The 27,592-nt window shown below is 39.7% G+C and overlaps 2 protein-coding genes, 1 long non-coding RNA gene and 1 other non-coding gene across 7 annotated transcripts in view; 3 read left to right on the top strand and 1 right to left on the bottom strand.

Annotated features, from left to right (window-relative positions):
- The first annotated feature begins 10,829 nt into the window (after positions 1-10,829).
- glb1l (galactosidase, beta 1-like) lies at positions 10,830-15,875 on the top strand. The gene is made up of 16 exons (XM_027291116.1): positions 10,830-11,035; positions 11,236-11,405; positions 11,489-11,639; positions 12,274-12,334; positions 12,420-12,514; positions 12,598-12,778; positions 12,870-12,928; positions 13,011-13,132; positions 13,633-13,673; positions 13,768-13,886; positions 13,985-14,059; positions 14,138-14,227; positions 14,332-14,445; positions 14,590-14,721; positions 15,108-15,335; positions 15,433-15,875. Exons 1-16 carry the CDS (start codon positions 10,970-10,972, stop codon positions 15,634-15,636), a joined length of 1,908 nt encoding a protein of 635 aa, XP_027146917.1. The 5' UTR covers positions 10,830-10,969; the 3' UTR covers positions 15,637-15,875.
- Positions 15,876-15,887: 12 nt separating this feature from the next.
- ankzf1 (ankyrin repeat and zinc finger peptidyl tRNA hydrolase 1) overlaps positions 15,888-27,592 on the bottom strand; it is a 16,162-nt gene continuing 4,457 nt past the window's right edge. For 2 of the 4 annotated variants that reach the window (XM_027291113.1, XM_027291112.1), the window contains exons 3-16: positions 20,169-20,287; positions 19,956-20,058; positions 19,664-19,875; positions 19,444-19,553; positions 19,151-19,304; positions 18,155-18,377; positions 17,958-18,056; positions 17,630-17,797; positions 17,397-17,525; positions 16,992-17,268; positions 16,767-16,878; positions 16,476-16,643; positions 16,313-16,383; positions 15,888-16,218 (exon numbers count right to left, since the gene is read on the bottom strand). In XM_027291113.1, coding sequence (XP_027146914.1) covers positions 16,092-16,218; positions 16,313-16,383; positions 16,476-16,643; positions 16,767-16,878; positions 16,992-17,268; positions 17,397-17,525; positions 17,630-17,797; positions 17,958-18,056; positions 18,155-18,377; positions 19,151-19,304; positions 19,444-19,553; positions 19,664-19,875; positions 19,956-20,058; positions 20,169-20,287 — 2,072 coding nt within the window. In that variant the 3' untranslated portion in view covers positions 15,888-16,091. Of the gene's footprint in view, positions 16,219-16,312; positions 16,384-16,475; positions 16,644-16,766; positions 16,879-16,991; positions 17,269-17,396; positions 17,526-17,629; positions 17,798-17,957; positions 18,057-18,154; positions 18,378-19,150; positions 19,305-19,443; positions 19,554-19,663; positions 19,876-19,955; positions 20,059-20,168; positions 20,288-21,534; positions 21,658-27,592 lie in introns of those variants that run through there. The other 2 variants (XM_027291115.1, XM_027291114.1) reach the window with 2 other exon arrangements.
- Positions 26,060-27,195, top strand: LOC113748164 (uncharacterized). The gene is made up of 3 exons (XR_003464175.1): positions 26,060-26,172; positions 26,933-27,073; positions 27,155-27,195. It is a non-coding gene; the product is annotated as an uncharacterized LOC113748164 (long non-coding RNA).
- trnak-uuu (transfer RNA lysine (anticodon UUU)) lies at positions 26,460-26,532 on the top strand. The gene has a single exon. It is a non-coding gene; the product is annotated as a tRNA-Lys (tRNA).

Below are 27,592 nucleotides of genomic sequence, written 5' to 3'. Positions count from 1 at the left end.
ATCAATTCCAATGGAAAAGAAGACACACAGAAGCTTTTTAATCGGCAACCTTATGCCAGTAAGATCAGTCAGTCGTGACCTGTGGATAACAGTGGATCGCAAATTAAACTATATGCAATAACCCTGCAAGATATCCAGACTAAATAAATAATCTTTGTTGACTGTGTGGCAGCTAATAGAGTGAACGATGTTTCACTCTCTATCTCTTGATAATGCTGTATTTTCTTAAAATCGGCTCCTGGCTTTATTTAGCAGAAAATAAAGTGATTTGTTTTTTACTTTAAATCTAATTAATCTTGTGCTCTTCTCCTTTTTAAATGTTGTTGGATTACTCATGATTTTGGTTTGGGTGGAGTCTGTTTATGTATTAAAACAAAATTATGTAACATTTCTACCATAAAATAACAGATTTTTAAATCATTTTACACTGACATGTAATCAGGTGAATGGTGTCTTTGTCATTCCTTCTGTTTCTGCACTGTGTAACTTTGTGTTCAGGGTACAATCAACCAACGTAGAAGTACGCAACGCTTTAAAACTAAATTGCAAATGGTGACACTGGATCATATTTTATGAAGAATATGTTTGGTGGTTTTCCGTCTGATGTCCTCTGGCTGCTGTGCATAAACTCTGTGTGATTTACAGTATTCTGATGGACACTTGTGCTAGCTAATGATGGCTCAGCTGGGCTGCCCAGACTGTGGGCTCAGAGCACTGGGGGAGTGCGAGGAAGAGGTTCAGGCCCAGGGTGTGGGGTAACGCTGACGGGAAGCAGAGCTGGTGTCATGCCAGAACAGGAGCTTGATAAGCATATAATGTAACTGGGCTCAGCAGCCTCTATGAACATAATGTCAGCTGTCAACTTAACCAGTCCAGGCAGATGGCCACTCACCAATGATATTGATATTGGTTCTACCTGAGGTTTCTGCCTGTTAAAAGGAAGTTTATACATTTTTAAGAGTTCGGTCTAGACCTGCTCTGTATTGAAAGTGCAATGAGACAACTTTTGTTATGATTTTGCCGGTATATAAATAAAACTGAATTAAAAAGAAGAGGAGCTTGACAGAGAAGGCTAAAACAGAAAATAAGAAACTGACCAAGCATAAAGCTGCCAGACAAGAGTACATATCGGACTGATCTTAAGTTCACATATACAGATATAGTGCGCAATCTTTGCCCCCACTTCCTGCTCTTACAGCATGCAGTCCATTTGTGGAAGGATCTGTGGCACCAGAAATGGCCTCTATGGCCACATGCAGCGGTACCAACAGACAGAGCCAGAGCCAGCAATATATGTATAAGAGATGTTTTTTATGGACTCAAGAGCCAAGATACCAACTAAAGTCTATATTAATTGTGACTGATTGAGACTTTTAGTTGTTGACAAGAGCTTTGTGAAATTAAAGGCTGAAGGACAGACGCCGAACAGGGCTTCTTGCTGTTGGACTAGTAAGTAATATTAGCTGGCTGCTATGTCTTCTGTTGTTCTTGACAGATGTTTGGCTGTTGTCGACTTGCTAGTTTTTGATAATAAGTAATGTAATCATACCAAAATCCACGTGTACAGCTGTCCATATTTACCACGATGGTCTTACGCTGGAAAACTGGGGGGTATAAATCACAAAAATAGTAATTTCTTTAACAATAGTTAGTAGGTTAACACTAAAGTGCTCTTTTTAATATTTTATACTACAATAATGCCCTTTCTCATGTTAGTGTTGTTTGTTAGTGAGTCAGTAATTCCTGATTATAAGGTTAGGAGCGGCTTTAATAAGAACAACCTAATCGCTTTGTGTTTCTGTAAGGACTTTAAAAGAATAATACTTGAACAATACATTTGCCAGTGCCAAGATACAACTCAGAGACCTTTTGGCTGTGGCAATATTGACAGACTCACCTGATTTTTCATCAAAACAGGCCGCCAGCTGCTCCGATTCTCTGCAATACTACACCGATGAATTATTATATGATGGTTACTTCATTGCAGTGCAGATAGCGAAAGATCAGACAGGTTCTTCTCAGTCATTTAAAGTTTCTTTCTGTGATGTTTTAGGAGTTGTACGTGTGTCTTGATGACAGAATAAGCTTTGTGTGTAGACGCAGTCAACGTCAGGTCTCAGGTGATTTGATCCTAATCGTAAAATCAGAGAAGAATGCCAGCTCACGCTGAGAGTAGCCAGAGAGTGGCCTACTGAGGACATTTAGCATTACACTGACTAGGCATTACCCATTACACATTTGCCAAATCCAAACAACAGTGAAAGAGCTGTTCTTTGAGTGAGCCATTAATTCGACCCTTCACTGTGAAACTGTGGCAAGTTAGCAGGCAGAGAGTAAATTTAGAGCTCTTTCACTCTACCTGAGAGGACAAAGAGAACAAGAACAAAACATCCATTTGCTCATCAAGATCCCCAGAGGGCCCGAGGGGGGAAGGGACAGGGATCATCATAAGACCTTCTGTTCTTGACTCCTGCTATGGTTTCCACCAGTAAACATATGCTGGTTTTGTCTTTTGAAGAAAAGGTCATACAGGTGAATTGTGGGCACTGCTTTTGAAGTGTATCCTTGTCATGAGGAGGACTTAATATTCAGAAAGAGTGGTGGACAGTTGGAGCAAGAAATAGCTATAGATCATTCTACTACAAGACCTGGTGTTTTTTTTTTTATTCATGTACTAAATAAAACAATAACTTGCACTTCTTACACCACAACAATTGGGACTACAATACTACCAGAACCAAAATGACTGCCAACCATGAATGCAACAAATACTGTTAATCTGTCTTCGTTTAGACTTTCAACACATTGCTGTCAGTTTGAGGGCACAATATGGATCAATTCACGTCACAGTTAGTTTTTCTATTAAAATTCTTCAATTGCAGTTAAGAAAAATCATTTTGAGTCCAAGTACCGCTGAAGGAGACACCAGAAGGACACAAAAGCTTGAGTGTCAGGTCATTTTTTATCATCGGGACAAAAAGCACAAAAGATGGGAAGATGGCAAAACTAAAAAAAACTCTCTGGTGTTTGCATTTTACAAACTGGAAACGAAAAAGCCTCGAGGTGGTTCACATACAGATCTACTGTGCAATCTATGCCCCAACTTCCTGCTTTTACAGCATGCGGTCCATTTGTGGAAAAGATCTGTGGCTCCAGAAATGGCCTTTACGGCCACATATAGTGGTACCACCAGACAGAGCCAGAGCCAGAGCCAGCAATATATGTATTAAAGATTTTTTTGTTTTAATGGACTTAAGGAGCTAAGAGACTGAGGTACCAAGTAAGGGTAAAGTGACCATTTCAAATGATGTTATGTATATAAATGTCTGATTAAGCGTGAAAACAGAACCTGACATGTGAGGAATTGTGTATTTGGAGGGCTAATGGACACAGACAGCGTGACAATCCTCTGGTCAGGCAGACAAGACCTCAGGCAAAGTCATTCAGGTCGGGTGAAGGACCCTTTTGCAGCCTCATGTCAAATAATGGGTAAGCCTAGCTTAAAACATGTGATTGAGGTCATTGACTGAGAGTGATTGTCTCCACAGCCATGAGGCAATGCATGAGCTTTTAGTCATAACCATACCATGATAATCACTTAACTGGAGGTGGTTGTGTTATGTATGTGTTTATTGCCTGAAGTCTGAGTTCCAGCTCAACAACAAGCACAGACATTGATTTTTGATTTATGCTTAAAAGCAGCAGCAACACTGTCAAATTCAACAAAATACAAGACCGGAAAGTCGAGAAACAGTTTCCAGTTATTCGGCTGCCAAACCAATGACAGTATAAAGAATAGACAGGCTGAGTGATGTCACCCATAAGTTTCTGAAACGCTGTTTCATCAGACACTGACGTGATGTTAACTAACAAGAGGTTTACACAGACAGAGACACAGTTAATTTGATAATCTGATGGCAACAAGCTATCAGGTTATACTTGTTACTAGCAATGCCATTACATCAATAATTATTCAATGGCTATGAATAATAAAACACCCATTACCTGATATCAGGGTGTTATATTCAAGACACTCTGCCTTTTATTCTATCTACATAGCCCAAAATCACAAATTTGGCACAGAGAGCTTTATAATCTGAATATACAACACTGTGTATCCATAGACCCTTTAACAGGAAAAAAGATACTACAAATAGAGCAACAGAGGAGGGGCCCACACGAATAGATGTGATAAGATACAGCAGTAATAGAATTACAGTATAAATAAACAATGATAAAATATTATACATTACAAGGTTAGTCAGGCCATTCGTGAGTAACGATGTAATGATTCCTTCTGTTGAATTTCACTAATGAAATCGATGTGGTCATTGCTTATTCATCTTTCAGGATGGGAACCGCTGTGTCAGGGGAGCAGCGGATTATTGGCCACACCCAGAGAACAAAGCAAACAAAGACGGAGGAGGGGGTGCAGAGGGGGTATAAAATTGATTGGGACAAATGTAGTTTAGCTGAGATGGATGACTAAAGGAGAGAGAAGAACAGTGAGCACTGAGATAAAAATAAAACATCTAACGATATCACTAAAGAAAGGCGATTCGATTTTTATCAGATCACTCTTGCTGGCAGCGTCACCTTAATGTGTAAATACTGTCAATGACAAATCCTGATGCCGCATTTATTAAATTATGTGGTTGCTCCTGGAACACCACAGAGCCAACAGGTCTCTGGCTGAAAGCATTACTCACACCTTTGTCAAGAATCTCTGCTGTTTTTATAAGGATGACGGGACAGAAATATTCTGTAAGTGGTAACGATTCAGTAGATTCAATTATAGGTGTTTGGGTTTCAGTGAAATGTTTTCTTCTGTGTGTTCTTTTTCCATAAAGGTGTATGTAAAGGAAAACCTTTCCCAGATATCTGCAAAAATCTAAATGTAATATAATATAAAAATATATATAAAGAAAGTTTAATTGAAGTGTTTTTTATTCTGTAATGCATAAAGAATTTAAGGTACAGCCCTGCGATACATGGACATGTAAATAATCATGCTAGCGACTCTGTGTATGAACAGCAGTCCTTGGAATAAACAGCATGCTAACATACACCAATTGGCAATGCTTACATGTTGATGTTTATCATGTATAATATTTGACATGTTCACAATTTTACTTTAGCTTGTGAGCACAATAACATTTGCAAATTACCGATAAATGCAAAGTACAGCTGAGGCTGACAAGTATTAGTGTATATTAGTGTTTGCGTAGAAAGCAACATGCACATCACTTTCTTTGATTCTTTCATGGTACAGGGAATCAAAATGCTCCAATCTGTTTCTATCAAAGAAAAAAGTCAATTCCCGTATACAGTTATCACTGCTGCAATGATTTATTGATAGTAAATCTTTCTGTCACAATGACCATAATCAAGACATATCTAACTCTAAAATGACACAGCAGCCCATAACTGCATGATAGTTCACAGATGTGAGACTGCATCTCGTTCGCACAACATACAATACACACAATATCCACATATCTCTTGAACTAAAGGTTGAAGTTTTGACCGGAAGATGGCAAAACAAGTCACATTAACATCTGTGCCACGTTTCATGGCATTTCATCTGGTAGTTTTTTGAGGCGTTTTACTCTGAACCACAAACATCAACATGCTGGTTGCATTAACAGAACAGTCAGGAAATCACCAAAGTCAATGCGATCAATCCTCTGGAAACCATGAATGTCTGTGAAAACTCGAATGGCTCCATATGATGGTTTGTTCAAGACTTGTCAGTCTGATCTGTAGAGTCCTGCTGCTAGTGTGGATAAAAATACCCTTACAAATACATTTGAGAAATTGAGATTGACAGACAACATATTATTGGAAATGGAGGGGAAAGATTGTTCATCACCCTGATTAATTTGGCATAATGAGCTTCATCATCACTTAAGATGGACCTCTGTGGGTTTAATACAGTTTATCCCACCACAGACATTCTTCCTCAGACCTCAAATGCATACCATACCTTCCTTGAGGCTGAGGAATGGGAGCCAGCTCACGCACTTCCCATGCTCCCCCGCATAGCAACTTCCTGTTTGTTTATAGAGCTTCATATTTCATTGCTCCCACAGTAAGTTTATATTCTACTCCCTATCTGTGCCTTATCTTTTTCTTTAAGAAACCTGGAGAAGTATGCCAAGGATGCACTGAACTGCTGAGGTATGAAATGCGAACATGCCACTGGACGTTTGGCATGTTACTGGGACTTTATTGTTTATTGTTTAGTTTCTCAGGACAATTTTCTCTCAGAGTCCGATGCATTCGCATCAGTAAGGCCAGCAGTGACTCACTAACCATTCAGAGCCTGAGAAAACAGAGAGGTTACATTCCTCACAGTACCCTGAACCAACGACTGATATGGAGACCTGCAGGGAAATCTGCAGCACTGCCTCATACCTTGTGATTCAACTGTGTGAATCACAGACAGCTCAACATTTGGACTTCCCCCTAACTGTTACACCACGAATGACTGAGATTTACCTTATATGTTCAGACCTGGCAAAGACAGTCAGATAAAACACAAACTCTACAGCTCAGGTAGAGGTGGACGAAGTAAGAGATCCTTCACTTAACAGCAACAGCAATACGACAACGTACAACTGATCCACTACAAGCAAAAGTACCGCATTTATAATTTTACTTAAGTAGAACAAGTAGCAGGATTATTGTCTCTGCTGCAATACTGTGTAAATAACATTTTTAACGTTATACCTGGTAGCTAAATTTAACTTGTTTATGCAGTGTAAGCAACACATTTCCAGTTCAGAAGACGTACCTCAATATGACACTGGTCATGGTACTTGAATAAATGTATTTAGTTACTTTACTCACCTTAAATCAAAGTCATATTTTATAGCAGCAGTATTTTAAGGGAATTTATACAGAATAATACAGTATTTTAAATGACGGACTGTTGTTGTACAGTAAAACAACGTCATATTTAATGGTAAAACCATTATTTTATACGGCATTGTATGTGGCATTTTCATGTCAATTATCTGGCAGAACAGCATTTCTTTTGATGAAAAAACAAAAGTACGGTAAGTACGGTAAAACATAGAAATTAAACACCAACCTTAAACGTGAAATCAACAGTACTAATATTTGGAAAAGGTTATATTGTATTTATGGTAAAATTCTGGCAACCACAGTGGCCTGTTTTTACTATAAAAACAGCTTTTTTTCAATTCTGTTTTTTATTATAGTTTTAGATTTTTTTTCTCAGGTCTGAAACCCAGATCAGATTTATATCTTCAGACTTGACAAAGCCACCGAAGACATGTTTTATACAGTTGGGGCAGCAGTGGCTCAGGACAGAGAGCAGGATGTCCATTAATCACCAGGCTGGGGGTTAGATTACAACTGTCACTGATGACCAGGTGAGCACCTTGTATTGTGTCTCTGTCACCATCACTGTGTGAGTGTGTATGTGCACACTTTGGTATGAAAGAAATACTCCTTTCTTCCTTATGCTTTTTTGTCCCCTTTGTACTTACATAAACAAATAGAGACACTGCACATGACACAACAACACAAATAATGACACAGAGGAGGGAGGCAGGGGCATAGTGGATCTTATTTAATTGGAGTGTGTACGACACAATTTAGCACCTGTGTGATTATTAAAATAGACAGCTAGATGAATAAATAGACAGATGGCTGTGCTGTAGGGAGATCTCACATTGGTAGGAACATGTGCGACGAGCACTGATCATGTGGGGAAGAAATATGTGTTCCTGTCAGTTTAGGAAAGATTTTATCCATCTCTAAAGCGCCATGCTGGCCTCATGGACACAGACCAGGATACAAAGAAGCTGTAGATCTGTCCTAAACTGTCTTTTATTTGAGTGCCCCTTTAACATCAGCTGTTCCAAATAAACTGTATGTCCATGTGGTGGTGGGGGTATCTGAATACACCTGCTTCCACCAGAAACAACAAAGAGATCTTATTTTAAGGGTGGTAGGGAAGAGGGGACGGTTCAATCTAATTACAGACTCCGGGGAGATGACTTCACTGAGGTGACGCCCGACCCTTGGGTGAGGGTTTTTCTGTGCCTCCCTCCCATCACATTAGGGGCCGGCCTCTCCAATTACTGTAGGCAGGTCTGGCCTGTACCTTAATGTAGTAATTAAATGGCTGACTATAGTGTTTTGCAAGTCAAATAAAGAGTTTTTTAAACCCATATGTAGAGTAGTAAGTGCAAGCTGATCTCATCTGACAGTGTCTGTGACTGCAGTAATGAGAGTTAAGCAGCCACTCTGGTGTTTGTATTAGTCTCAGTCACTTCCTTTAGTCCTCCACTCTTGCTATAGTGTCTCAGTAAGTGGTGTCCTCCTCAGTGCATTAGTAATGGGTTTCTTTGCGGTTTGAACGTCCATTTTCCACAAGCTCAGGGGCTTCACTGACATGCTCTCCTCAGGCACTATCACGCTCATAACTAAATTACAAGCCCATGTATGTCGTCCCTCGTCTCACTCCCAGGACAATTAACTGCGTCTGACAGTGGGCTAATGAGACACAGAGCCGGAGCATTTCTTCTATCTGCAGTTGAGATCAGTTGCCATTAGAAGTTGTGATCACCCCCCTTTCAATCTCCTCAAAATGGAGATTGATGAATAAAGAGGCAGTGCAGGATATGAGATTACTGTATATGTCATTACTGCTGAGGGAGTGGGACTGAAAAAAAAAATAGAGTAGAAGTGTGTGTATGCATGTGAACTCAATGACAGGCCAGCAAGCAGATGCGGGGCGTTATTAAGCCAAATTACCAGGATTAACTGCTTTGTGTTTACTTGACAGACAGAGATAAACTGTTGTTCCCATTACGCACTACAACATCAGTCACTTCACTCCCACTTGAGAGCTTTCTGTAACCATAATGATGTGCAGACCAGCAGCAAATGTGTCTTGGAAGAAGCAACTTAGATTTTTTTTCAACACAGTTGGATGCCTTTTGTGCTAGAAAAAAAATGCAATTAAACAGGAGCAGGAACAGGAACAGGCCTTTGTGATTAGTGAAGAATAAAAGGAAGGAAAATATTTGTCAGCAGTGGGTCAAGACTTGGAGATACAAATGCTTTTAGGAAGAAGAGTTTGTGTACTAAAAGATCTAATAAATTTTGAACACAGGACCTTTAAAAGTAAATATGAACGTTAGGAGGCCCATGATATGATTTTCGTATTGTCTCATCCCAGAAAAAGACTATCGGCTCACTTTGAGTCACATCAAGGTGTTGAGGCGCCATCTAGTGCTTCATATAAGACTGTGACATATATATATTCATGTATATATGTACATGTACATATATATGTACATGTATATATTCCTATAAGTCCACAAGTCCACATATATCAGAAAATGTATATATTCCTATAAGTCCACAAGTCCACATATATCAGAAAAAACAGTCACATATCCTTGATTATAGATGAGTTTTATGATTAAAAGTTGATTTTTCTTAACCATCGTTCACACAACATAGACAGAAACAGACAGAGAGCCTGCAGCCATAATAAAGCAAACCATTCCTGAACTGGCTGCTTTGTTATCTTGCCATGCCAAACACAATGGGAATTGTTCTCAACCTATATAACACATAACATGTTGTGACAGCATTACATCATATGTTGGTTCTCTTTTTTGCTCAACCTACACGGTCATATACTTTTATTTTATTGTGTTTTCATCATCATTTTCGGATCTCTCTCTCTCTCTCTCTCTGTCTGATGGCATGTATAGACACAACAGGCAGCTTTAACAGAGATTTGCTCTTTTTTTTTAGTTCATTGCATTATTTTCATGAAGATGAAAACAAACAGTGGCATCTGGTGGTCAAAACACATGTTTAAGTCTTTATTTCAAAGAGGATTGGACGCAATCTCCAAGCATTTAATTATTCCTCATCAATTTGAGCTTTTGGGATTGTTATAACTGTGTTTCAGTGATAAATATTGTCTTGAATCAACCATGCACAGCTTGTCACAGGACAAGGTTTGGGTGGTGTTGTTCATAGACATATATACATAGACGCCGCATTGAGCGCTAAATCGTACGTCGACGTCGCCGCCATATTGGATGTGGCAGGTCTGCCCGTAAACTAATACAAGGAAATGGACTATGTCTATAATAACCAGATCCTTAAATGTAGATGTGACATGAGGGTTTTCTGAATAAAGAGCATTACACGTGAACATAATATATATATATTATATATATATTATTATATATCTATATTATCTATAATATATATATATATATATATATATCTATATCTATAATATATATGTGTGTGTGTGTGTGTGTGTGTGTGTGTGTGTGTGTGTGTAACCCTCATGTCACATCTACATTTCAGGATCTGGTTATTATAGACACAGATTAAATGTTAAATATAAATATTTATCATCACAGTAACAGTGTTACACACATTAGTAGCTGTAAACACTCAGCATTAGAAAAATACATACGTTGGTTTGGTGCTTACATAAGGAGTAAACATTTATAATCATTACTTTAAAAGTTACATACGTTGTTTTTGGTGCCTGTTTGTTTCCCAGATATATTAGTGTGTGTGTGAATGGGTGTATAAGAGACATTAACTTAAAGAACTTTGTAGAAAGGCGCTTTATGAAGTTCAGTCCATTTCCTTGTATTAGTTTATGGGCAGATCTGCCACATCCAATATGGCGTCGACGTCGACGTACGATTCAGCGCTCAATGCGGCGTCTATGTTTATATGTCTATGCTGTTGTTGGTGTTGGTGGTGGAGTTTAGGACCCAGCTGATGCCCAATGAGAATCACATGATTGTGCGTTAAAGAAAAAGTGTGCAGGATGTTGAAGGGCTGTGTTCCTTCATTAGATCACAGAGGAACTATGTGATCGTAAGAGCATCATACACATGAGCGATGAAGTGGTTTTAGGTTCAGTCCTCTCGGGAAGGCAGCGGACATGGCTGCTTCTTCTAATGCTGCTTTGTTACTCTTCGTTGCATTGAACTGTCTCAGTGGAAACACGGTAAGGAAGTCCCTTAAAGGTGGACTTGGTTTAATTATAGAAGTCACCTGATCACTCACTGGTTTGTAGTTCCTGCTCAAGTTCAGATAAGAACATGTTATGTTTGTAAAACAGGATGTGAAGTCTATAATCTAATGATAAATATCAGAGTGCATGTGATGGAAAGAAATCAGTTTTAAAAAATGTGTTTTCTCTTACAGGTCTCTGGAGGAAGATCATTCTCTATAGACTACAAAAACAACTGTTTCCTCAAAGATGACAAACCTTTTCAGTACATCTCAGGCAGTATTCACTACTCCAGAATCCCACGGTACTACTGGAAGGACCGGCTCATGAAGATGTACATGACTGGACTCAATGCCATCCAAGTGTAAGTCCCACAACAACATTCTTACATGTATTGTTTATTATTGTTGATCACATCTCATCTCTTCCTCTTCCTAACACACACAGATATGTGCCCTGGAACTTCCATGAAACGGTACAGGGGGTGTACAACTTCACAGGCGACCGAGATCTGGAGCATTTTTTGGATCTGGCTAATCAGACGGGCCTCCTGGTCATTCTGCGACCGGGCCCGTACATCTGTGCAGAATGGGAAATGGTGAGAAAGTCTAGTTCTGGTAACAGAATACGAAACGACATCACAGCCTGAAGAAGAAGGGGAATTAATAAAGACAATAAGTTTTACATTTATAAGAAATTACACAGTGATCTAGGGCCTGCCATAGATCAGTTTTTGTTAAGTATAGTATCATTAAATGTTTTACATCCCTAAAATCTGCAATCTAGCAATATAACTAAACAGTAAAATTCAGGAAATATGGTAAGAAGGTATACATTCACCTATAAACATTCATATAATGCAGCACTATAGTAAAATTAAGAAAAGAAAACATTGGATATTACAAATTCATCACTGGTGGTACCACATTCAAACAAACAAATAAAAGATGTACCCATCAAATTAGTATAAAGTGGTTATTTATCATTAAATAAAGTGTTATGTTGTTATTAAACTGACTAACAAAACTTGTTGCCACCTAAATATTCCTCAGGACATGTTTAAACCTTTATTTAAAGTTTCTCAAAATGTTTGCATTACTCTTATTACAACAAGAAAACTTAAAAATAAATGTCAGCCATGTATCTATGATTTTAGATTAGGATTTTACAGTTTAATATTTAGTGAAACTGTGACTGCGTGAGTGAATTCATCATGTCTTCTTTCTTCTCAGGGAGGACTGCCAGCGTGGCTACTTCAGAAACCAAACATCATACTTCGCTCAGCTGACACAGGTATAACGTACACCTGCTCTATGTGTCTTCGTCCTTGTTTTTAATAAATAGTAAAATGCCAATGACTCGATTCCATCTGCCTCAGATTACATCGAAGCAGTCAGCAACTGGCTTGCTGTTCTTCTGCCTAAAATGAAGCCTTGGCTGTATATCAACGGGGGCAACATCATAACTGTCCAGGTAGAGCATTAAGTTAATGAAGTTTTTTTTGATTAGTTAATGTTTTAATATTGGTTTTAATGAATCATCTTCTTTATCTACAGGTGGAGAATGAATATGGAAGTTACTACGCTTGTGACTACAACTACATGCGTCACCTGCGGACTTTGTTTCGCTTCTTTCTTGGTGAAGACACGGTCCTGTTCACCACAGATGGAAACACAGACAAGGAGATGTCGTGTGGAACTCTGGAGGGATTATACGCCACGATAGACTTCGGCACAGGTTGGTACTGTATGAAAATAATTAATAAGATCATTTCGGAGGTTATTCACAGGGGAAATTTATAATTTCTCCTGTTTATTCCCTGTTACAGAAAACAACATTAGTGACGCTTTCAGACGGCAAAGACGGTTTGAACCTCGAGGGCCCTTGGTTAGTTAATTCACTGATCTTAACATGCAGTAATAACTGACTCATCAAACCAAAGATATGATGGTTTTAAATGACGTTACAGGTGAACTCAGAGTTCTACACCGGCTGGTTGGACCACTGGGGGGATCCGCATGCTGTGGTTGATGCTCAGAAGGTCAGCAGAGTGCTAGGAGAAATGCTAACCATGGGGGCCAACGTCAACATGTATGTCTCCCCAAACACTCATCACATCCTCACACATTTGGCTGGTATTGTTCTATATTTTTCTTACTGTCAACAAATTGCACAGCAAGACCAAAAACATTCCTTCATTCCTTTTGTTTCCATTTTTTTCTTAGCAGAGTGGGAACTGTAGTTTTTTAAGCTATCCTAACTCAAACAGGAGCACGACATGTGTTTCCTGGGGACAATTTTCAGTTGCAATAATACACTTTTGGAGCTTGAGTGAGTATCTACAGCAGCTTGTACCCGGAACTGACTCAAATCTTACTTTTTTAGTCGGATCAATTTGTTGTTGGTTTTGGTCTTTTCATTGGATTTGTAGAAAAAAAGAAAACTGTAGAATATTACCAACCTTTTCTTTAGGACGCATCAATCACCAGCTTGAGAAAAAACTGCTCCCAAGAGGTGAAAAGCACCTTGTTTATGTAATGAACACATGCTTACTCCAGTGAGTAATACAGTCTACCTCTCTCTCCTCTCAGGTACATGTTTGAAGGAGGCACTAACTTTGGCTACTGGAATGGTAAGGTCACTGAAATGGTTTTCCTAATCAGTATCTCAGATTTGGATGGATTTAGATAAAAGCTCAGCTTGTGGTGCCATTTGTCTCTTTCTAGGTGCTGATCACGACACGAGGTTCCGCTCAGTCGTGACTAGTTATGATTACGACGCCCCGCTGACTGAGGCAGGAGACCCCACAGAGAAGCTGTTAGCCATCAGAGATGTCATTAAGATGGTACCATTGATTGAACTGCCACCCACTAAGGCTGATGTCCTGATGACACTTGGAACATATGTCTAAAATATAATCAATGCATCACTGTTTCTCTACAGTTTCGAAATATTCCTGCCGGCCCCATGCCACCAGCAACTCCAAAGTTTGCCTATGGCTTTGTGACCCTGAAAAAGGTAATATAATTTTTATGTTTTTGAGCACAGAAACTCAGTGATTGCTGTGATTGATACAAATATTGGACATGTTTTCAGGTTGGTAACATGAGCAGCCTGTTGAACACCCTCTCCCCCGCCGGGCCAGTGAAATCCCGGTATCCTCTGACGTTTGAGGAGATGAAACAGGTACGGTGTCCGTCCGACTAGTGTTGTGGTGACAGTAAACCTCTTGAAACATGGAGAACTTCTAGACTGTTGTGTCTGCAACCTGTCATGTCTATTGTGTCCAGTACTATGGATACATGCTGTATCGGACCACGCTGCCCAGGGACCTCTCAGAGCCCACGCCACTTATCTCTCCACTGAATGGGGTTCATGACCGTGCATATGTGTCCGTCAATGGGGTAAGCCTTTACAATGAACTTTTGTTGTCTGCGAGCCAATCAGATTTCCAGGTCAGGTGTAGGGAAAACATCACAAGTTAAGATGAAACATGTTTGTTTATATGTCACGTTGTGTGTTCAGTTATTCTTTTAATGTGTGCACAGGTTTTCCAGGGCCTGTTGCAGAGAGACACTGTGCTGGTGACAAACGTCACTGGACGGCAGGGGGACACTGTGGACATCCTCGTAGAGAACATGGGCAGGGTGAACTTCGGCAGCAAGATCAATGACTACAAGGCAAGAGAACAAGGCTAATCCCATAGAGAGTCAATTAAATTTGCTCACACACAGAGACACCTCATTCCTGAATGTGTAAAACAAATAACCACTAACTCAACCCTTTTCTTTCATTCTTGTTGTTAAAATTCTCCCCTTTGCCCCCAAAAATACTGTTAGACTACTGATCTGTACAAGCACTGCACCAATAAGAAAACTCTTTGTATTATCTATATTTACATATTTTAAATATTTGTGGGCTTTGGGTCTCAAGGACACCAAAAAGAACGCAAATACAGCCATAGTACCAGAGACAACACACCATGAAAAATGTATTTGATAGTTACCGTGAGTAAATATTAACACAAAGCACAGGTATCAGCTTGTAAACAGTCTATTTACTACAGGGTCTCTTGAGCAACCTGATCCTGGGTAAAGATGTACTGACTGACTGGAAGATCTACCCTTTGGACATCGATGGAGCGATCGCTGGTGGATGGCCTCATTCAGACAGTCAGAAGTTTTTCCCCACTCCACACAAAGAGCCTTCAGTTGGGCCGGTCTTCTACATGGGGACCTTACAGCCCAACGGCGTTGTATGGGACACCTTTCTCAAGCTCAATGAATGGACAAAGGTAATGTTGATTTCTGATTTTGGCACTAACACACTTCCATCTTTATTTGCGTGTACCAAAAATAATTGTATCCTAATGATTGTATTTTTAATATCAGGGTCAGGTTTGGATTAATGGTATGAATCTGGGACGATACTGGCCATCCAGAGGCCCACAACAGACTCTTTATGTCCCTGGACCCCTGCTCAGTGCCACCCAGCCCAACAATATCACAGTGCTGGAGCTAGAGGGGGCCCCAGCACATCTACGGGTTCTCTTCATGGATCGGCCTCAGCTCAACTTCACCGCTGGAAAGTCTTGACGGCACAAAAAGATCCATCTACATGCCATTATCTGTTCACTCTCTAGAAGAAATCATTCAGGTGATGTAGTTCTCTGAACGATTCACCTGACATGAAGAAATGCTTCGTTTTCCATCATGATTCTTGATCACTTCAGATTTCAGTGTTTCATTTTAAGCCAATTCTTTCAGTCACAACAGCAGCTTCAGTGATCAGATGATGATTTTGTCTTTATAGGTGAACATTCAATGTAAAAAAAGAGACAATGATATACAAACAGTATTAGAGTTTTTTTAATGCATTTGCTTTTTTTTCCACAACTGTGAATAAATTACACATTACATTATATTTTAATACTGAAAATGCATCCGGTTGTCTGATAATCATTTGCCATAATAAAATTGAAAATAAAACTAGCACATTGGCACACAGATTTAGTTTTGATGAGGTAACTTCCTTTTGACTGAAAAGTTCTTTAGGCTTTGCCTGGAAGAGCGTTGGCTTTTCGATGCGCTTGGACACAGCGAGGCGTGCAGAACGAATACTCCAGGTACTGAAATGGGATCTTCCCAAGCAGAGACTCTCCACACAACCAGCACCTCCTGGTGACAAACACAAGTAAAAAAAACGCGCACTGATCAGTAATCTACATTAGGAATGAGCTCCACGAGAGAACTGCTCTTATCGAGGACTCACTTGACATTAGAGAGGCTGACTCCTGTTGCGGCGGCTTGCTCTGCTAACCTCCTCTCTGCTGCTAGAGCTCTCTGTTAATTATAAATAAAAAGAGAGAAACAGCTTAATACATCTTCAAGATGTTTTTTAACCTGAATATCAGATTAAATACACATTAACTCACCTTCTCACGGTCACTCAGAGATGCAAACCTCTTCTTTTCCTCTGCCTCCTGCTCTTGTTTCCTCTTTTCCTCCTTCTGCTCTTTTCCTCGCTGTTTTCTCAAGGCCTTTTGTGCCTTTTTCTTCTCTGACTGTTTGGATTCAATCTCAGCCGTTAGTGGCCCAGGGACCTTGAGTTGCGCAAGTGTAAAAAAAAAATAAAGAAAATACTTTCAAGTAATTTTAAGCAAGTAAATGTTGCTTGTATTTAACAGGATAGGTGTCAAAGGTTAGACCGTACACTGGCTCATTACCTGTGCTTTGCTGTAGTCATATTTGTCAGGATTCTCACCCATATATTTACGGAAGATACTCCTTGTGTCTTTGTCAGGGGCGACAATATACGGGGTCTGCCCCTTGTTGTCCCTATAAAGGAATATTGTAGACGTAATGTTTAAGTGTGGATATATGCTGCAATCACTACAAATACAGCTGAATTTTTACTTTTACTACACATGAACTGTATTTTTTTTTTATACCTGCAGGCTGGGTCTGCTCCTGCGTCCATGAGCAGCCTCACGACTGCCTTTTGCGCAGCTGCTGAGGCAACATGCAGCAACGTGAACCCTGATGAGTCGATGGGTTTATTAAGGAGAGTTAAAGGACTTTTGACATCAGAAGTGTTGCTCTCAGGCCTCTCTTGACTTTCTGCAGCAGGTAGCTGGAGGAGTCTGCATACAGAGTCCACGTCCCCAACCTTACACGCAGTATACAGGGCATCCCTCAGGCTGTACTCCCATGATTCATCAACCATTTCTAAAAACAGACACAAAAGGCTGAAAAATAAGTATCTCGAACAGTACATGTTACAAAGGCGGGAAGTTTTACGATTGAGAAACAGGTGCAATATAATGCACAATGGTGAGAAAGAAGCACTTGCTCACCTTTGAGTTGTTTCTTGCTCTGTGCTTTCCTCTTCCTCTTCTTTGATTGTGTCTCTGGAGCAGCGTCTCCTGCCGGTACAGCCTCTGGCATCTCCTCTTCACGATCGTCTGCTTCGGTGTTGCTCAATTCTGTCACAGATGGATCGAAAAACTTCATAAACCTTGCAGAACTTTTGTGTGATATAAGATTTTTTGGGGTTTTGATAACGTAGCTAGAGCTGTACCAGGCCTACCTTCATTTTGTATTTGGGTTTCCTCCCTCTTCCTTCTCCTCCTTCGCCTGTGCCTGGGGGGATAGATTTCAGACTCCCTGAGGTCCAGAGTTCCTAAAGTCATTTCCACCATCTCCAGCTGGATCTCTCCGTCCTCTTCTTTATCGGAGCTATCATTGTTTTCTTCTGCTGATGCCAAAAATAAAAGGAAGTGTGTTGTAATACCACATTTTACAATAAATGATTTGTGTTGAAACGGCGACAAATTCACATCTAGGTTTACTACGCTTAATTTGACCTTTTACAGTTCATCCACATACAGTTTAATGGTGTAATGTTAACCGCTTACCTTTCTCTTGATCTGTATTTATTTGCGCTGCAGGTTTGACAGTTTTCTTCCAGGCCTTCTTAGATGGACTGAAGACTGCAGACATGTCTGTGTCTTTCCCTGATTCAAGATATTTTGCACACAGTATTGATTATACCCTGGCTGGACGACAACGAGCAGATAACATGTCATTATTCCAGGGATATAATTCAGCTTACCGTAAATATGGACGGTGGAAAGCACCTCATGTACCCTCTGTGTCTCTCGAAAGGTTGCCCTGCGTGTGGCAAAGGGAAGTGTGCGGATCCTGGGATCTTTTTTGTCAAGAGGAGCTGCGCGACCACCAAAAAAGATGGTTTTATTGTAGCTAGGGGCTCGTACAAATATGGCAGACGCCTCCTTCAAGTGTTCAGCCCAGCTTACCAGGAGATCCTGAATATCCTGCAAAAGGTTATACAAGAGTTTCAGTATGCACTTGCTACCTTAATAACTGAGGTGTATTATACACAGATGAAAAAAACTCCCAAACGAGTCGGTTACACTGCAGGACGTATATATTTAACAAGGATACATTTTTGGGAGATGTCTCCTGACCATATGCAACTTGTTTGACACGCAATGCTCAGTGCGCTTTACACTTTATGCAAACCAGCTTCTGTTTTTAAATTGCACTATGTACAGTCAATTGCTGTATGCCATTTATATTTACACGGTTTATCTTTTTATATTTACTATATTCACACCGATGATACTGTTTATATTGCTTGTCTTTTATATTTCTATATTTACTCTGTTTATATCATTTTACATTTGCCATACTTTTAAGATCTCTTTTCACTTGTATATATTTTTATATTTCATGTTTATTGCTTGTTTTGCACCAGGGATATGAGGGAGACGAAATTTCAACTCCTTCAACTCTTGTACTGTGTGGATTTACATTTGAACTTGAACTAAAAATTTACCTTTGTGAATAGGCAGCCTCTGGGCGCAGTTAATGAATATGCACACTCTTACAAAAGCTAAATAATTAAGAAGAGGATGAATGCACTAACAGAAACTTTAAACTAGAGAAAAATGAAAGCAGTTCTGCACGAAGCCTCATCAGGGTTACAATGATCATCATTAGCCATGTGACAGACCATCAGCCTGAAGAGTGGGGAATCATTGTAAAGGGAGAAACGACAGTGCCGTTGAATAAACAATGCTCTCACCTTGACAAGCGCTGCCTCGTTGTGTCGCCTCAAAGCAGCTCCTGCAGACTTTGGTGTGTGACTGCGGTTTTGAGAGTCTCTGAGTCCTTGAGCGGTGCCTCGCTTCGCTCGCACTGTGTACCGATGGAAAGTCTTGTGCTGAAGAACTTCTTTTCTGTAAAGTAATTACACTGTGTTGGGCAGATGCTTACACATTACTGAGCTGGCTGTCTGTCTGCACTCCCAATTCAAGCCATAACGTGTCATCTAAAAATGTGCTGCAAACAAACAAAAACAAAAAAAAGTCCACTTACCCTCTGAACACAGCACCAGCAAAGTGGCCTCCACCTGTCATGATGATGACCCACACAGTCTTGTTACTTATGGCCTTCAGGGACCTTCCTGCATCTTGCTCATCATCTGACTGAAATATTTCAGGAATAGAAAATTAAATGACAATAAAAAACAAAAACAAAAGATCTGTTAAAATATTCAAATATAGATCACACACTGACTGTGGCTGCTGAGCCTCACCTTGCCCTGCAGAATGCAGCGGTAGACTGATAGATACTGTCCTGCTGAGTTCTGGAAAACAACCTTGCTGGAGGCCCGGGCGCTAATTAGACCAGTTTCAGCTGAGCTCTCATTATCTGTCCCGTTTACATTGCTGCTTGTTCCCCCGCTGTCACTGTCTGAGTCTCCTTCCTCTGAATCGGACTCTGAGCCCGAGATACTCGACATGTCTCCTGTAAATCAGTTAACTGTTAGAGACACGTCAACAGCCAATTGCTGCTTTAAAAGTCTCTCATACATGTGTGGGACTAACCAGCTCCAGTCTTCCTCTCAAACTCCTCAGCTGTGACTGGTGGCATTCCCGAAATCTTCAGTCTCAAGTTGAAGCGATGCCAGTCGAGTTTGTAGTGCTCCATCTGAAATTTAAAAGACAAAACATGTTTTGCTCAAATGGAAAAAAAAAAAAAAGCCATGGTAAAGTGCAGTCTTCAATACATCAGATGTATGTTTTAAGCTGTGTGGTCACCTGCTCCTCACGATTACTAAAGGTGCATCTGCAGGCTGAGCAGACCATCTTGCCTGACACCTCTCTAACCAGGCTGGACTCGCGCTGGCTGTCATCCTCGGGTGATTTGTCTTCCGACTCTATGTGGAAGGAAATGCAAGGATATTAAAAACACACAGAAAATTAGTGGTATTAAAACACACATAAGAACACATAATTCTTCCTCATTCCTAGTAAGGATTGTCATGATATCTAAACACGAGCAACACGTGGCATTGGACAAATATTCTGTACCACAGTAAAAATATAATAATATATAATATAATAACCATCCTTCTGTAAACCTGTTATTATTTTCTTTACTATTAAAATCACTTTTATTGTTTTAGAATTTGACACTGCTCTCCGTTCACATGCAGATAAAGACACGAGACAAAAACAAGTAAACATGGCATAAAAACTATGTACACATAAAAAGTAAATATAGGCATTGGTGTTTTGTTTGTTTCAGTGCTAAGGATGCTGAAATAAATACGGTGTGCACAGCAGGTTGTTTTACGCACATGAGGTGAACATTACAGTAAGAACAGCATGAGTCAATTGTTTGTGTATGATGATATATACGTATTAAAAAAGGGCACAAACTAAATGTAAACATACTGTTGTGGAGAAATCGCTGAAGTCAAAGGTCAATGGTGAGGTCAGGAAGGAAGGAAGAAAGTGTTCAGGAGCCTCTGATGTCTTATGCTGTATTATTTATTGACGCTTGATCAGGGTTCATCAGAAGTGCCTGAGTCGGTCTCACATTCTGCCGAACTCGTGCTGGTGGATCGACTTTAAACCCAAAGATCACACCCTAAATACTATATGCCCAGAATTAGTCAAAGAGAATGTCTTTACCCAATGGAGGTGTTTTATCAACCATTCAGATGTCTGTTTACGCCGACGGAAAGTCAACGGCGAGCTATCTATTATTCTAGGAAGGCAGCAATAGGTCTCTTCGACCCTGGCCACACCAGTGTTGAGATATGGTGGCACCTAGTCAAAGACAACATACTGCCAAGGACCTTGTGTAACCTAAGGATGGAAAATTCCATAACACTTATAAATAAATAGGTAATGTAAGTAGTTTACTGTAAGTATCCCTCAGGTTGCCACATTTCTGAGGTATTTCAGCAGGTCAACCAGGAAATCGTCCAAAAAGTTTTATTTTTGTTGATTATTATCAGTATTGCGCCATTTCAGCAGCAATTCACAATATTCCAGTGCATTAAGATTGCAGAAACCAGAGAGGATAGAAAATTCCACAACACTACTTTAATTAAAGTCATTGCACCGGTAACAGTGTGTGTCTGGTTATGTGTTAATAATATCTGTCCATACATACCCTCCAAGGCTGGGTCAGTGTTTGCAACCTGCTCTCAGGACTTCCCTCAGCCCGGTGAAAGCATCATCACTTGGGCACAGGTCAAAGATGGAGGCGGTGGTCGGCACAAGTCATTGTTTATTTGTATTTATTTATTTTTAACCTCATGACCTGATAAAAACATTACAAAGAGGACAAGTTTAGTTTGGACTTTTTCAAAAATGACTATTGAATAATTATGTCGATCAGAACCACACTTCTGTCATGAGCTGGAAACAAAAGACAAACTAATGTGACAGTTTTATCTCAGCTGATCAAACAGCTGATCTGCTCTCTGAGCGACACGTGTGTCAGTGACCGACGCAGCCATTTCCCAATAACACCTGTGCTGTCTGGCGTTACTAATAGTATTTACGTGCATTACAAGTAATAAGTTACAATTAACTTAACTTAAAAATAGAAAAACAAACTTACCATAAAAAGGAAGTCTCGGAAAGCTCGTGCTAACGTGCATGCTAAGTGTGTTTCTTCCGGACCTTTCTACGGAAGCCCGAAAATGTCAAACACGCTTGAAAGAAAGGCGTTCAAAGCACAGCAAAAGGTTTTTGTCAATGTTTGAAATAATGTATTTAAAATATGTTTCACGTGTTTCATTGACTCTTTGTGCGATTATGCTAAAAGACATAATATAATAATGCGCATTTAACAAAGGGGAAAACAATTGTCACCGATACCGAGTCAAAGTTTGTAAAGAAATATTTTTTTCTAATCTCAATCAGTCAATATCATAAATAAATATAAGTATTTTACTTCCATTTATCTTTTATTGGCTTTTTCCATTAACTTTTCCACCTAAACTTTCCTTGATTTATTCACGTTATTTTCCCATTTTAACATTGCACTACTACATAATACTACATACATATGTATGTATATGTACACAACCCCTGGCAAAATTTATGGAATCACCAGCTTTGGAAGATGTTTATTTAGTTGTTTAATTTTGTAGAAATAAAGCAGATTGCAGACATGACACAAAACTAAAGTCATTTAAATGGCAACTTTCTGGCTTTAAGAAACACAAAAAAAATAAATAAATAAATTGTGGTAGTCAGTAACAGTTACTTTTTAGACCAAGCAGAGGGAGAAAAAAAAATCTGGAATCACCCTGTAAATTTCTTTCCCAAACTAACACCTGCATCAGATTAAATCTGCTTGTTACTCTGTGGTTGAAAAGGAGTGATCACACCTTGGAGAGCTGTTGCACCAAGTGGATTGACATTAATCATGGCTCCAACACGAGGGTATCAATTGAAACAAGGAGAGGATTATCAAACTCCTTAAATTGGGTAATCGGCACGCAATGTTGCAAAAGATGTTGGTTGTTCAGTCAGCTGTGTCTAAATCTGGACCGAGGTTGTAAAGACAGAAAACTTAAGGCAGTATGTCTTAAAAACAGAAATGCACAGCAAAAACAAATGAGGAACAAATGGGAGGAAACTGGAGTCATCGTCTGTGACCGAACTGTCAGAAATCGCCTAAAGAAAATGGGATTTAATACAGAAAAGCTAAACGAAAGCCTTATATATGAACACCTCAACAGTAAAAAAAACAAAGGAAAACATGCAAATTTCCACAGTCATTGATGTATGGGACTATGCATGTCAGGTAAAGGCACTGGGGAAGTGGCTGTCATTACATCTTCAATAAATGCACAAGTTTACGTTGACATTTTGGACACTTTTCTGGTCCCATCATTGAGGATGTTTGGGGATGATGAATCATTTTTCAAGATGTGAAAACATTCCTTGAGAAGACACATAAGGTCAATGTCATGGCCTGCAAATAGTCCAGATCTCATCCAATTGAAAATCTGTGGTGGAAGTTGAAGAAAATGGTCCGTGACAGGCTCCAACCTGCAAAGCTGTTTGGCAACAGCATCAGAGAAAGTTGGAGGCCAGATTGATGAAGAGTGCTGTTTGTCACTCCTTAAGTCCATGCCTCAGAGACTGCAAGCTGTATAAAAGCCAGAGGTGGTGCAACAAAATACGAGTGGGTGTGTTGAAGTGATCTTCTGTTTGTTTTGTTTTTCATGATTCCATTATTTTTTCATGGAATTGAGTGATTCCATATTTTTTTACCCTCTGCTTTGTCTAAAAAAGTAACTGTTACTGACTACCACAACATTTTTTGATTTCTTTAAGTGTTTCTTAAAGCCAGAAAGTTGCCATTTGAAATGTCTGTCATGTCTGTGATCTGCTTTTTTTCCCCACAATATTAAACAACTGATGAACATCTTCCAAGACTGGTCATTCCATAATTTGTGTACAAGCCTGTATGATTATATTTAATCAACCTATCCAGTAAGAAAAAAACCTAATTTACTAGAAAAATCAGTAGATGACAGCACTGTATAGTAAACAGGGTCTGAGAATGCTGTATAGAGCTGGTAGCAATGCTCACGGTGTCCATTGGTTGCCCTTTTCCCATTTCCAGGTTTGATTTACTGGTAAATAAGTGGAAAACTTGTTGCTTGCCTCCTGATGTAGGTCTTCTGATTATAAGTCTGTATTCATGGGGTGATTACTAAAGCTAAATAAAAAATAAAAAATGTTGCAATGTTACTACTACTGTAGTATGTGAGTTGTTGGATTGGTTGATTGACAGCCACTATGGAAATGTGTGTAATCGCTGTACTTGTAAATAAGCTAAGTACTTCAGGTCCCATATCAGGCCTGTCTAGAGAGCCTTTCTGAGTTTAAGTTTCTGAGACAAGATCAAATGAAAACTTTATTGGGTTCAACAAATTAACCAATTAATTATTCATAACAAATACAATTTGGAATAAAACAAATGTGGCTGAATTTACAGTTGATTCACTTGGGTTGCTCTGCTTTCTCTTTGATTTGCTGGTTGGTGCAGGGATCAAAGATTGTGCTGTTGGCAAAGTAAGATAGAGGTATAAAACTATTGTGATTCAAATATAAATGTAGTTTATGTAGACACCTCCTGTGGTTCCCTTACCTGCCATATCACGAGTCTTGGCCTCTGCCAGACATTGTTTCACCTCCAGAATTTTAGCGTGAGGCTTCTCACCTGCTTTGTGACACACTCACTTCTTTGCTGCAACTTGTTGGTTGACTTCTGAAAGATAATAAACATACAGTGAAATCAGATTTGATTCAGGTCTTATGTCTCTCTGTGCTCATATCACACACACACCACACATTCCTGTCCTCAGGGTCTTGACTGTTCAGTTGTTCAGAAAGGTGCCTTTCCTCTTGCAGCAGATGACCCAGTTCTTGCAACATATCAACAACTCCACTTTTTCCCATCATCAGATCCACTCTCCGCTCAGTTTCTCTGGTACGAAGTAAGAACAGATCTCATAAGACAATGGAACTGAATAAAGACTGACACTGAAAACAGCTCAGGTTAAACATGTAAAAAGGTGGTTGGGAGTCCCATTTCTTGAAGGGTGAAACATTGCACCTTTCAAATTAAAAGTCAAAACGTTTGCTCTGGAAAGGTGTATCCGACGGGTGGCTGTGTCTCTAGGTTTGGTGTTGAAAATGAGCTGGTGACTCACTTAAATTACACTCGATCAACACATAAAGTTTGAAGTTTTACAACCTCCCCTTGTTGATAGCTGTTAGTGGTTTTATCATTTAAGTGTTTTCATACAAAGAAGTTTCTCTGGCACAGATGTGAAGGTAAAAAATACAAACCAACCGAGCCACTTCATTGGGTACACTTGTACAAACCAATGTGATCCAATACAACAGCTTGCATAAATTGCACTTTTACAAAGCTACTTATATATATATATATATATATCTTAATTAACCAATATGTTTACTATTGAGTCATAGCTTGCAGTAGTGTAAACCGGTCTGCGTTATATTGACGGATGTTTTCTATTAGGCCACCCTATTTACATACATGATATTAGAAACACGCTCTTGTACAACAACACGCACCCACTAAAACCTCAATAATAAACATAAAGTAGAATTATTACCTCTCTGACAGTGTCCATATATCCTATGCAGCACATGTACATACTGTACTTTATGTAGCCCTTTGTATTTTATGTTTAATGTGTTTGCAGTTCATAGTAGTCTTGTCTGCCCTGTTTTTTGTTTCATGTAGCACCCATGGTCCTTTGGCGAAACAGTGTCTCATTCACTGCACGGTTGAAATGACAATAAAACCCACTTGACTTGAAAAACTGAAACATTACTAGCTTCATAAAAGTATAATTTAATGGCAGAGCTGCTGTGTTGGATCACATTGGTTTGTACCAAGTGTGTCATTGTATTGATGCCGTTTCAGTGTGTCCATTTAGACTCATGATATTTTGTTTTTTAGAGTCTGTTGACTGATTTAGGGAGCAGGTAGCACAAATCCGTGTTTTTAAACCTAGGTGAGCAATTTCACTCAGCTCAAGTTAATCAGGCAACATGTTTGGGGTACCACTGCATGATCTCCTCCTCTGCACGCAGTCTTTCCTGCAGGACCTCCTCCAGTTTCTGAGCGCTGTCTCGGATAGCATGCTGCAGCGCTGTGATCTGCTCCTGCACATTTTAAACGAGAGAGGAATTAAAAACGCTAATTAAAGTCATCATAACTTCTCACAAAGCGTCGACAATGTTGCTGGTGAGCCTCCAATACTTACTAAAACACATATCTGTAGCCACCGACAAGAACTTTGCACATTCAGCCAGCTAACACAGGTAACAGACAGCTAAACGGTACAAGCTCGACCTACCGTAGGTTTTCGTGTTGTGTTGAAAACGTGTGACCATAAATTACCGTCATGATATGTTGTTTTAATTTAATTTTCTTTCAGGGTTTGTAGACCCGGCTTAAGTAAGTCTCGAACTCGTGTCCCGTTGTTCTCGTTACGTTACTTTATAAGGACTACTTCCGGTGTACGTAGCAGAGCCCGGATAGCTCAGTCGGTAGAGCATCAGACTTTTAATCTGAGGGTCCAGGGTTCAAGTCCCTGTTCGGGCGGTGTTTTTTTTTCCCTCTCCACAACATATTGAAGATGACAATATGACATATGTTTTAACTCGTGGGTTTTGCATGAGTTACTTATCATCTGAAATTAGCAGTGCAACATAGCACGTCACGTTGGATAATCTTTGCTTCAGTAGAAAGAAAACAGCACTCCCGGTCAATGTACGAGACATCTAAAGCCTAAATTGCCACAAACCTTTGCCAAACATTAAACCATTTCATTTAAAGCTAGTCCATTGAAGTGGAGCTGTTATTACACTACTGAGACCTCACATTATCCTGCTGTTGGAGTTGTTGTTTATGAAAGAATCAAACTAATTTGGGGATTAAACTCGCTCTAAACAAATAACACTAACCCTGTCATTTACCTGAGTAATCATGGGTATTATCTCAGGACAGTGATTGGGGACACCTATAAAGCTAGGTGTTAGTTCAGGTAAAATGGCAACACTGAAGACATACCTGACTGGCAAAGATGGAGCGGATTATCCTCTTGTGCGTGGTTTCCACCTGTCTCTCTGCCATACATGCTCAGGTAAATATGCATACGGTTGGGATTTTTACAAGTTTAACAGACTGCAACAGAACTGTCAACAACTTTTGTCTCTTTCTGCAGAAATTCTTGTTCAGCCCAAAATGGGGCCCGATTGGCTATAAGGTAAATACAGTTTGGATTAATGTTTGTCCTGTGAGTGCGACGGCAGTAAAAATGCAAAATGACTTAAAACTCTTCTTTTTTAAGAACGTGAAGAACACGGCGATGGGACAGCAATGGACACATATTAAGCCAATGAGTTTCATGGGAGTTGCCACACAATTTTCCTTTTATTATTTTGTATTTTACACAACATACTGTAACAACTGAGCTCCTGTTTCTAGAATGATGATTGAATTTTCACCTGATTTCTGTCACAGCTTCCCGAATCATAGACGGCACTACCAGTCTCAGAGAGGGGGACATTGCTGTTACTGCTGGAAGGCGCTCCAAAGTCTGCTTCGCTCGTAGCTGCCTCTGGTCTAAGTCAGTGGATGGACATGTCTATGTCGCATATAG

The sequence above is a fragment of the Larimichthys crocea genome, chromosome XVIII (genome assembly GCF_000972845.2).
Source record: "Larimichthys crocea isolate SSNF chromosome XVIII, L_crocea_2.0, whole genome shotgun sequence".
Classification (NCBI taxonomy): Eukaryota; Metazoa; Chordata; class Actinopteri; family Sciaenidae; genus Larimichthys; species Larimichthys crocea.
The sequence above is the reverse complement of the archived record's forward strand: the minus strand, read 5'-3'. Positions and strand labels throughout refer to the sequence as shown.

Excerpts from the sequence above, each read along its gene's own strand:
- glb1l (XM_027291116.1), top strand. The coding sequence starts at position 10,970 with ATGGCTGCTTCTTCTAATGCTGCTTTGTTACTCTTCGTTGCATTGAAC. Across the intron at positions 12,515-12,597 it reads GCAACATCATAACTGTCCAG|GTGGAGAATGAATATGGAAG; the intron begins GTAGAGCATTAA and ends CTTTATCTACAG. Across the intron at positions 14,722-15,107 it reads GCAAGATCAATGACTACAAG|GGTCTCTTGAGCAACCTGAT; the intron begins GCAAGAGAACAA and ends TATTTACTACAG.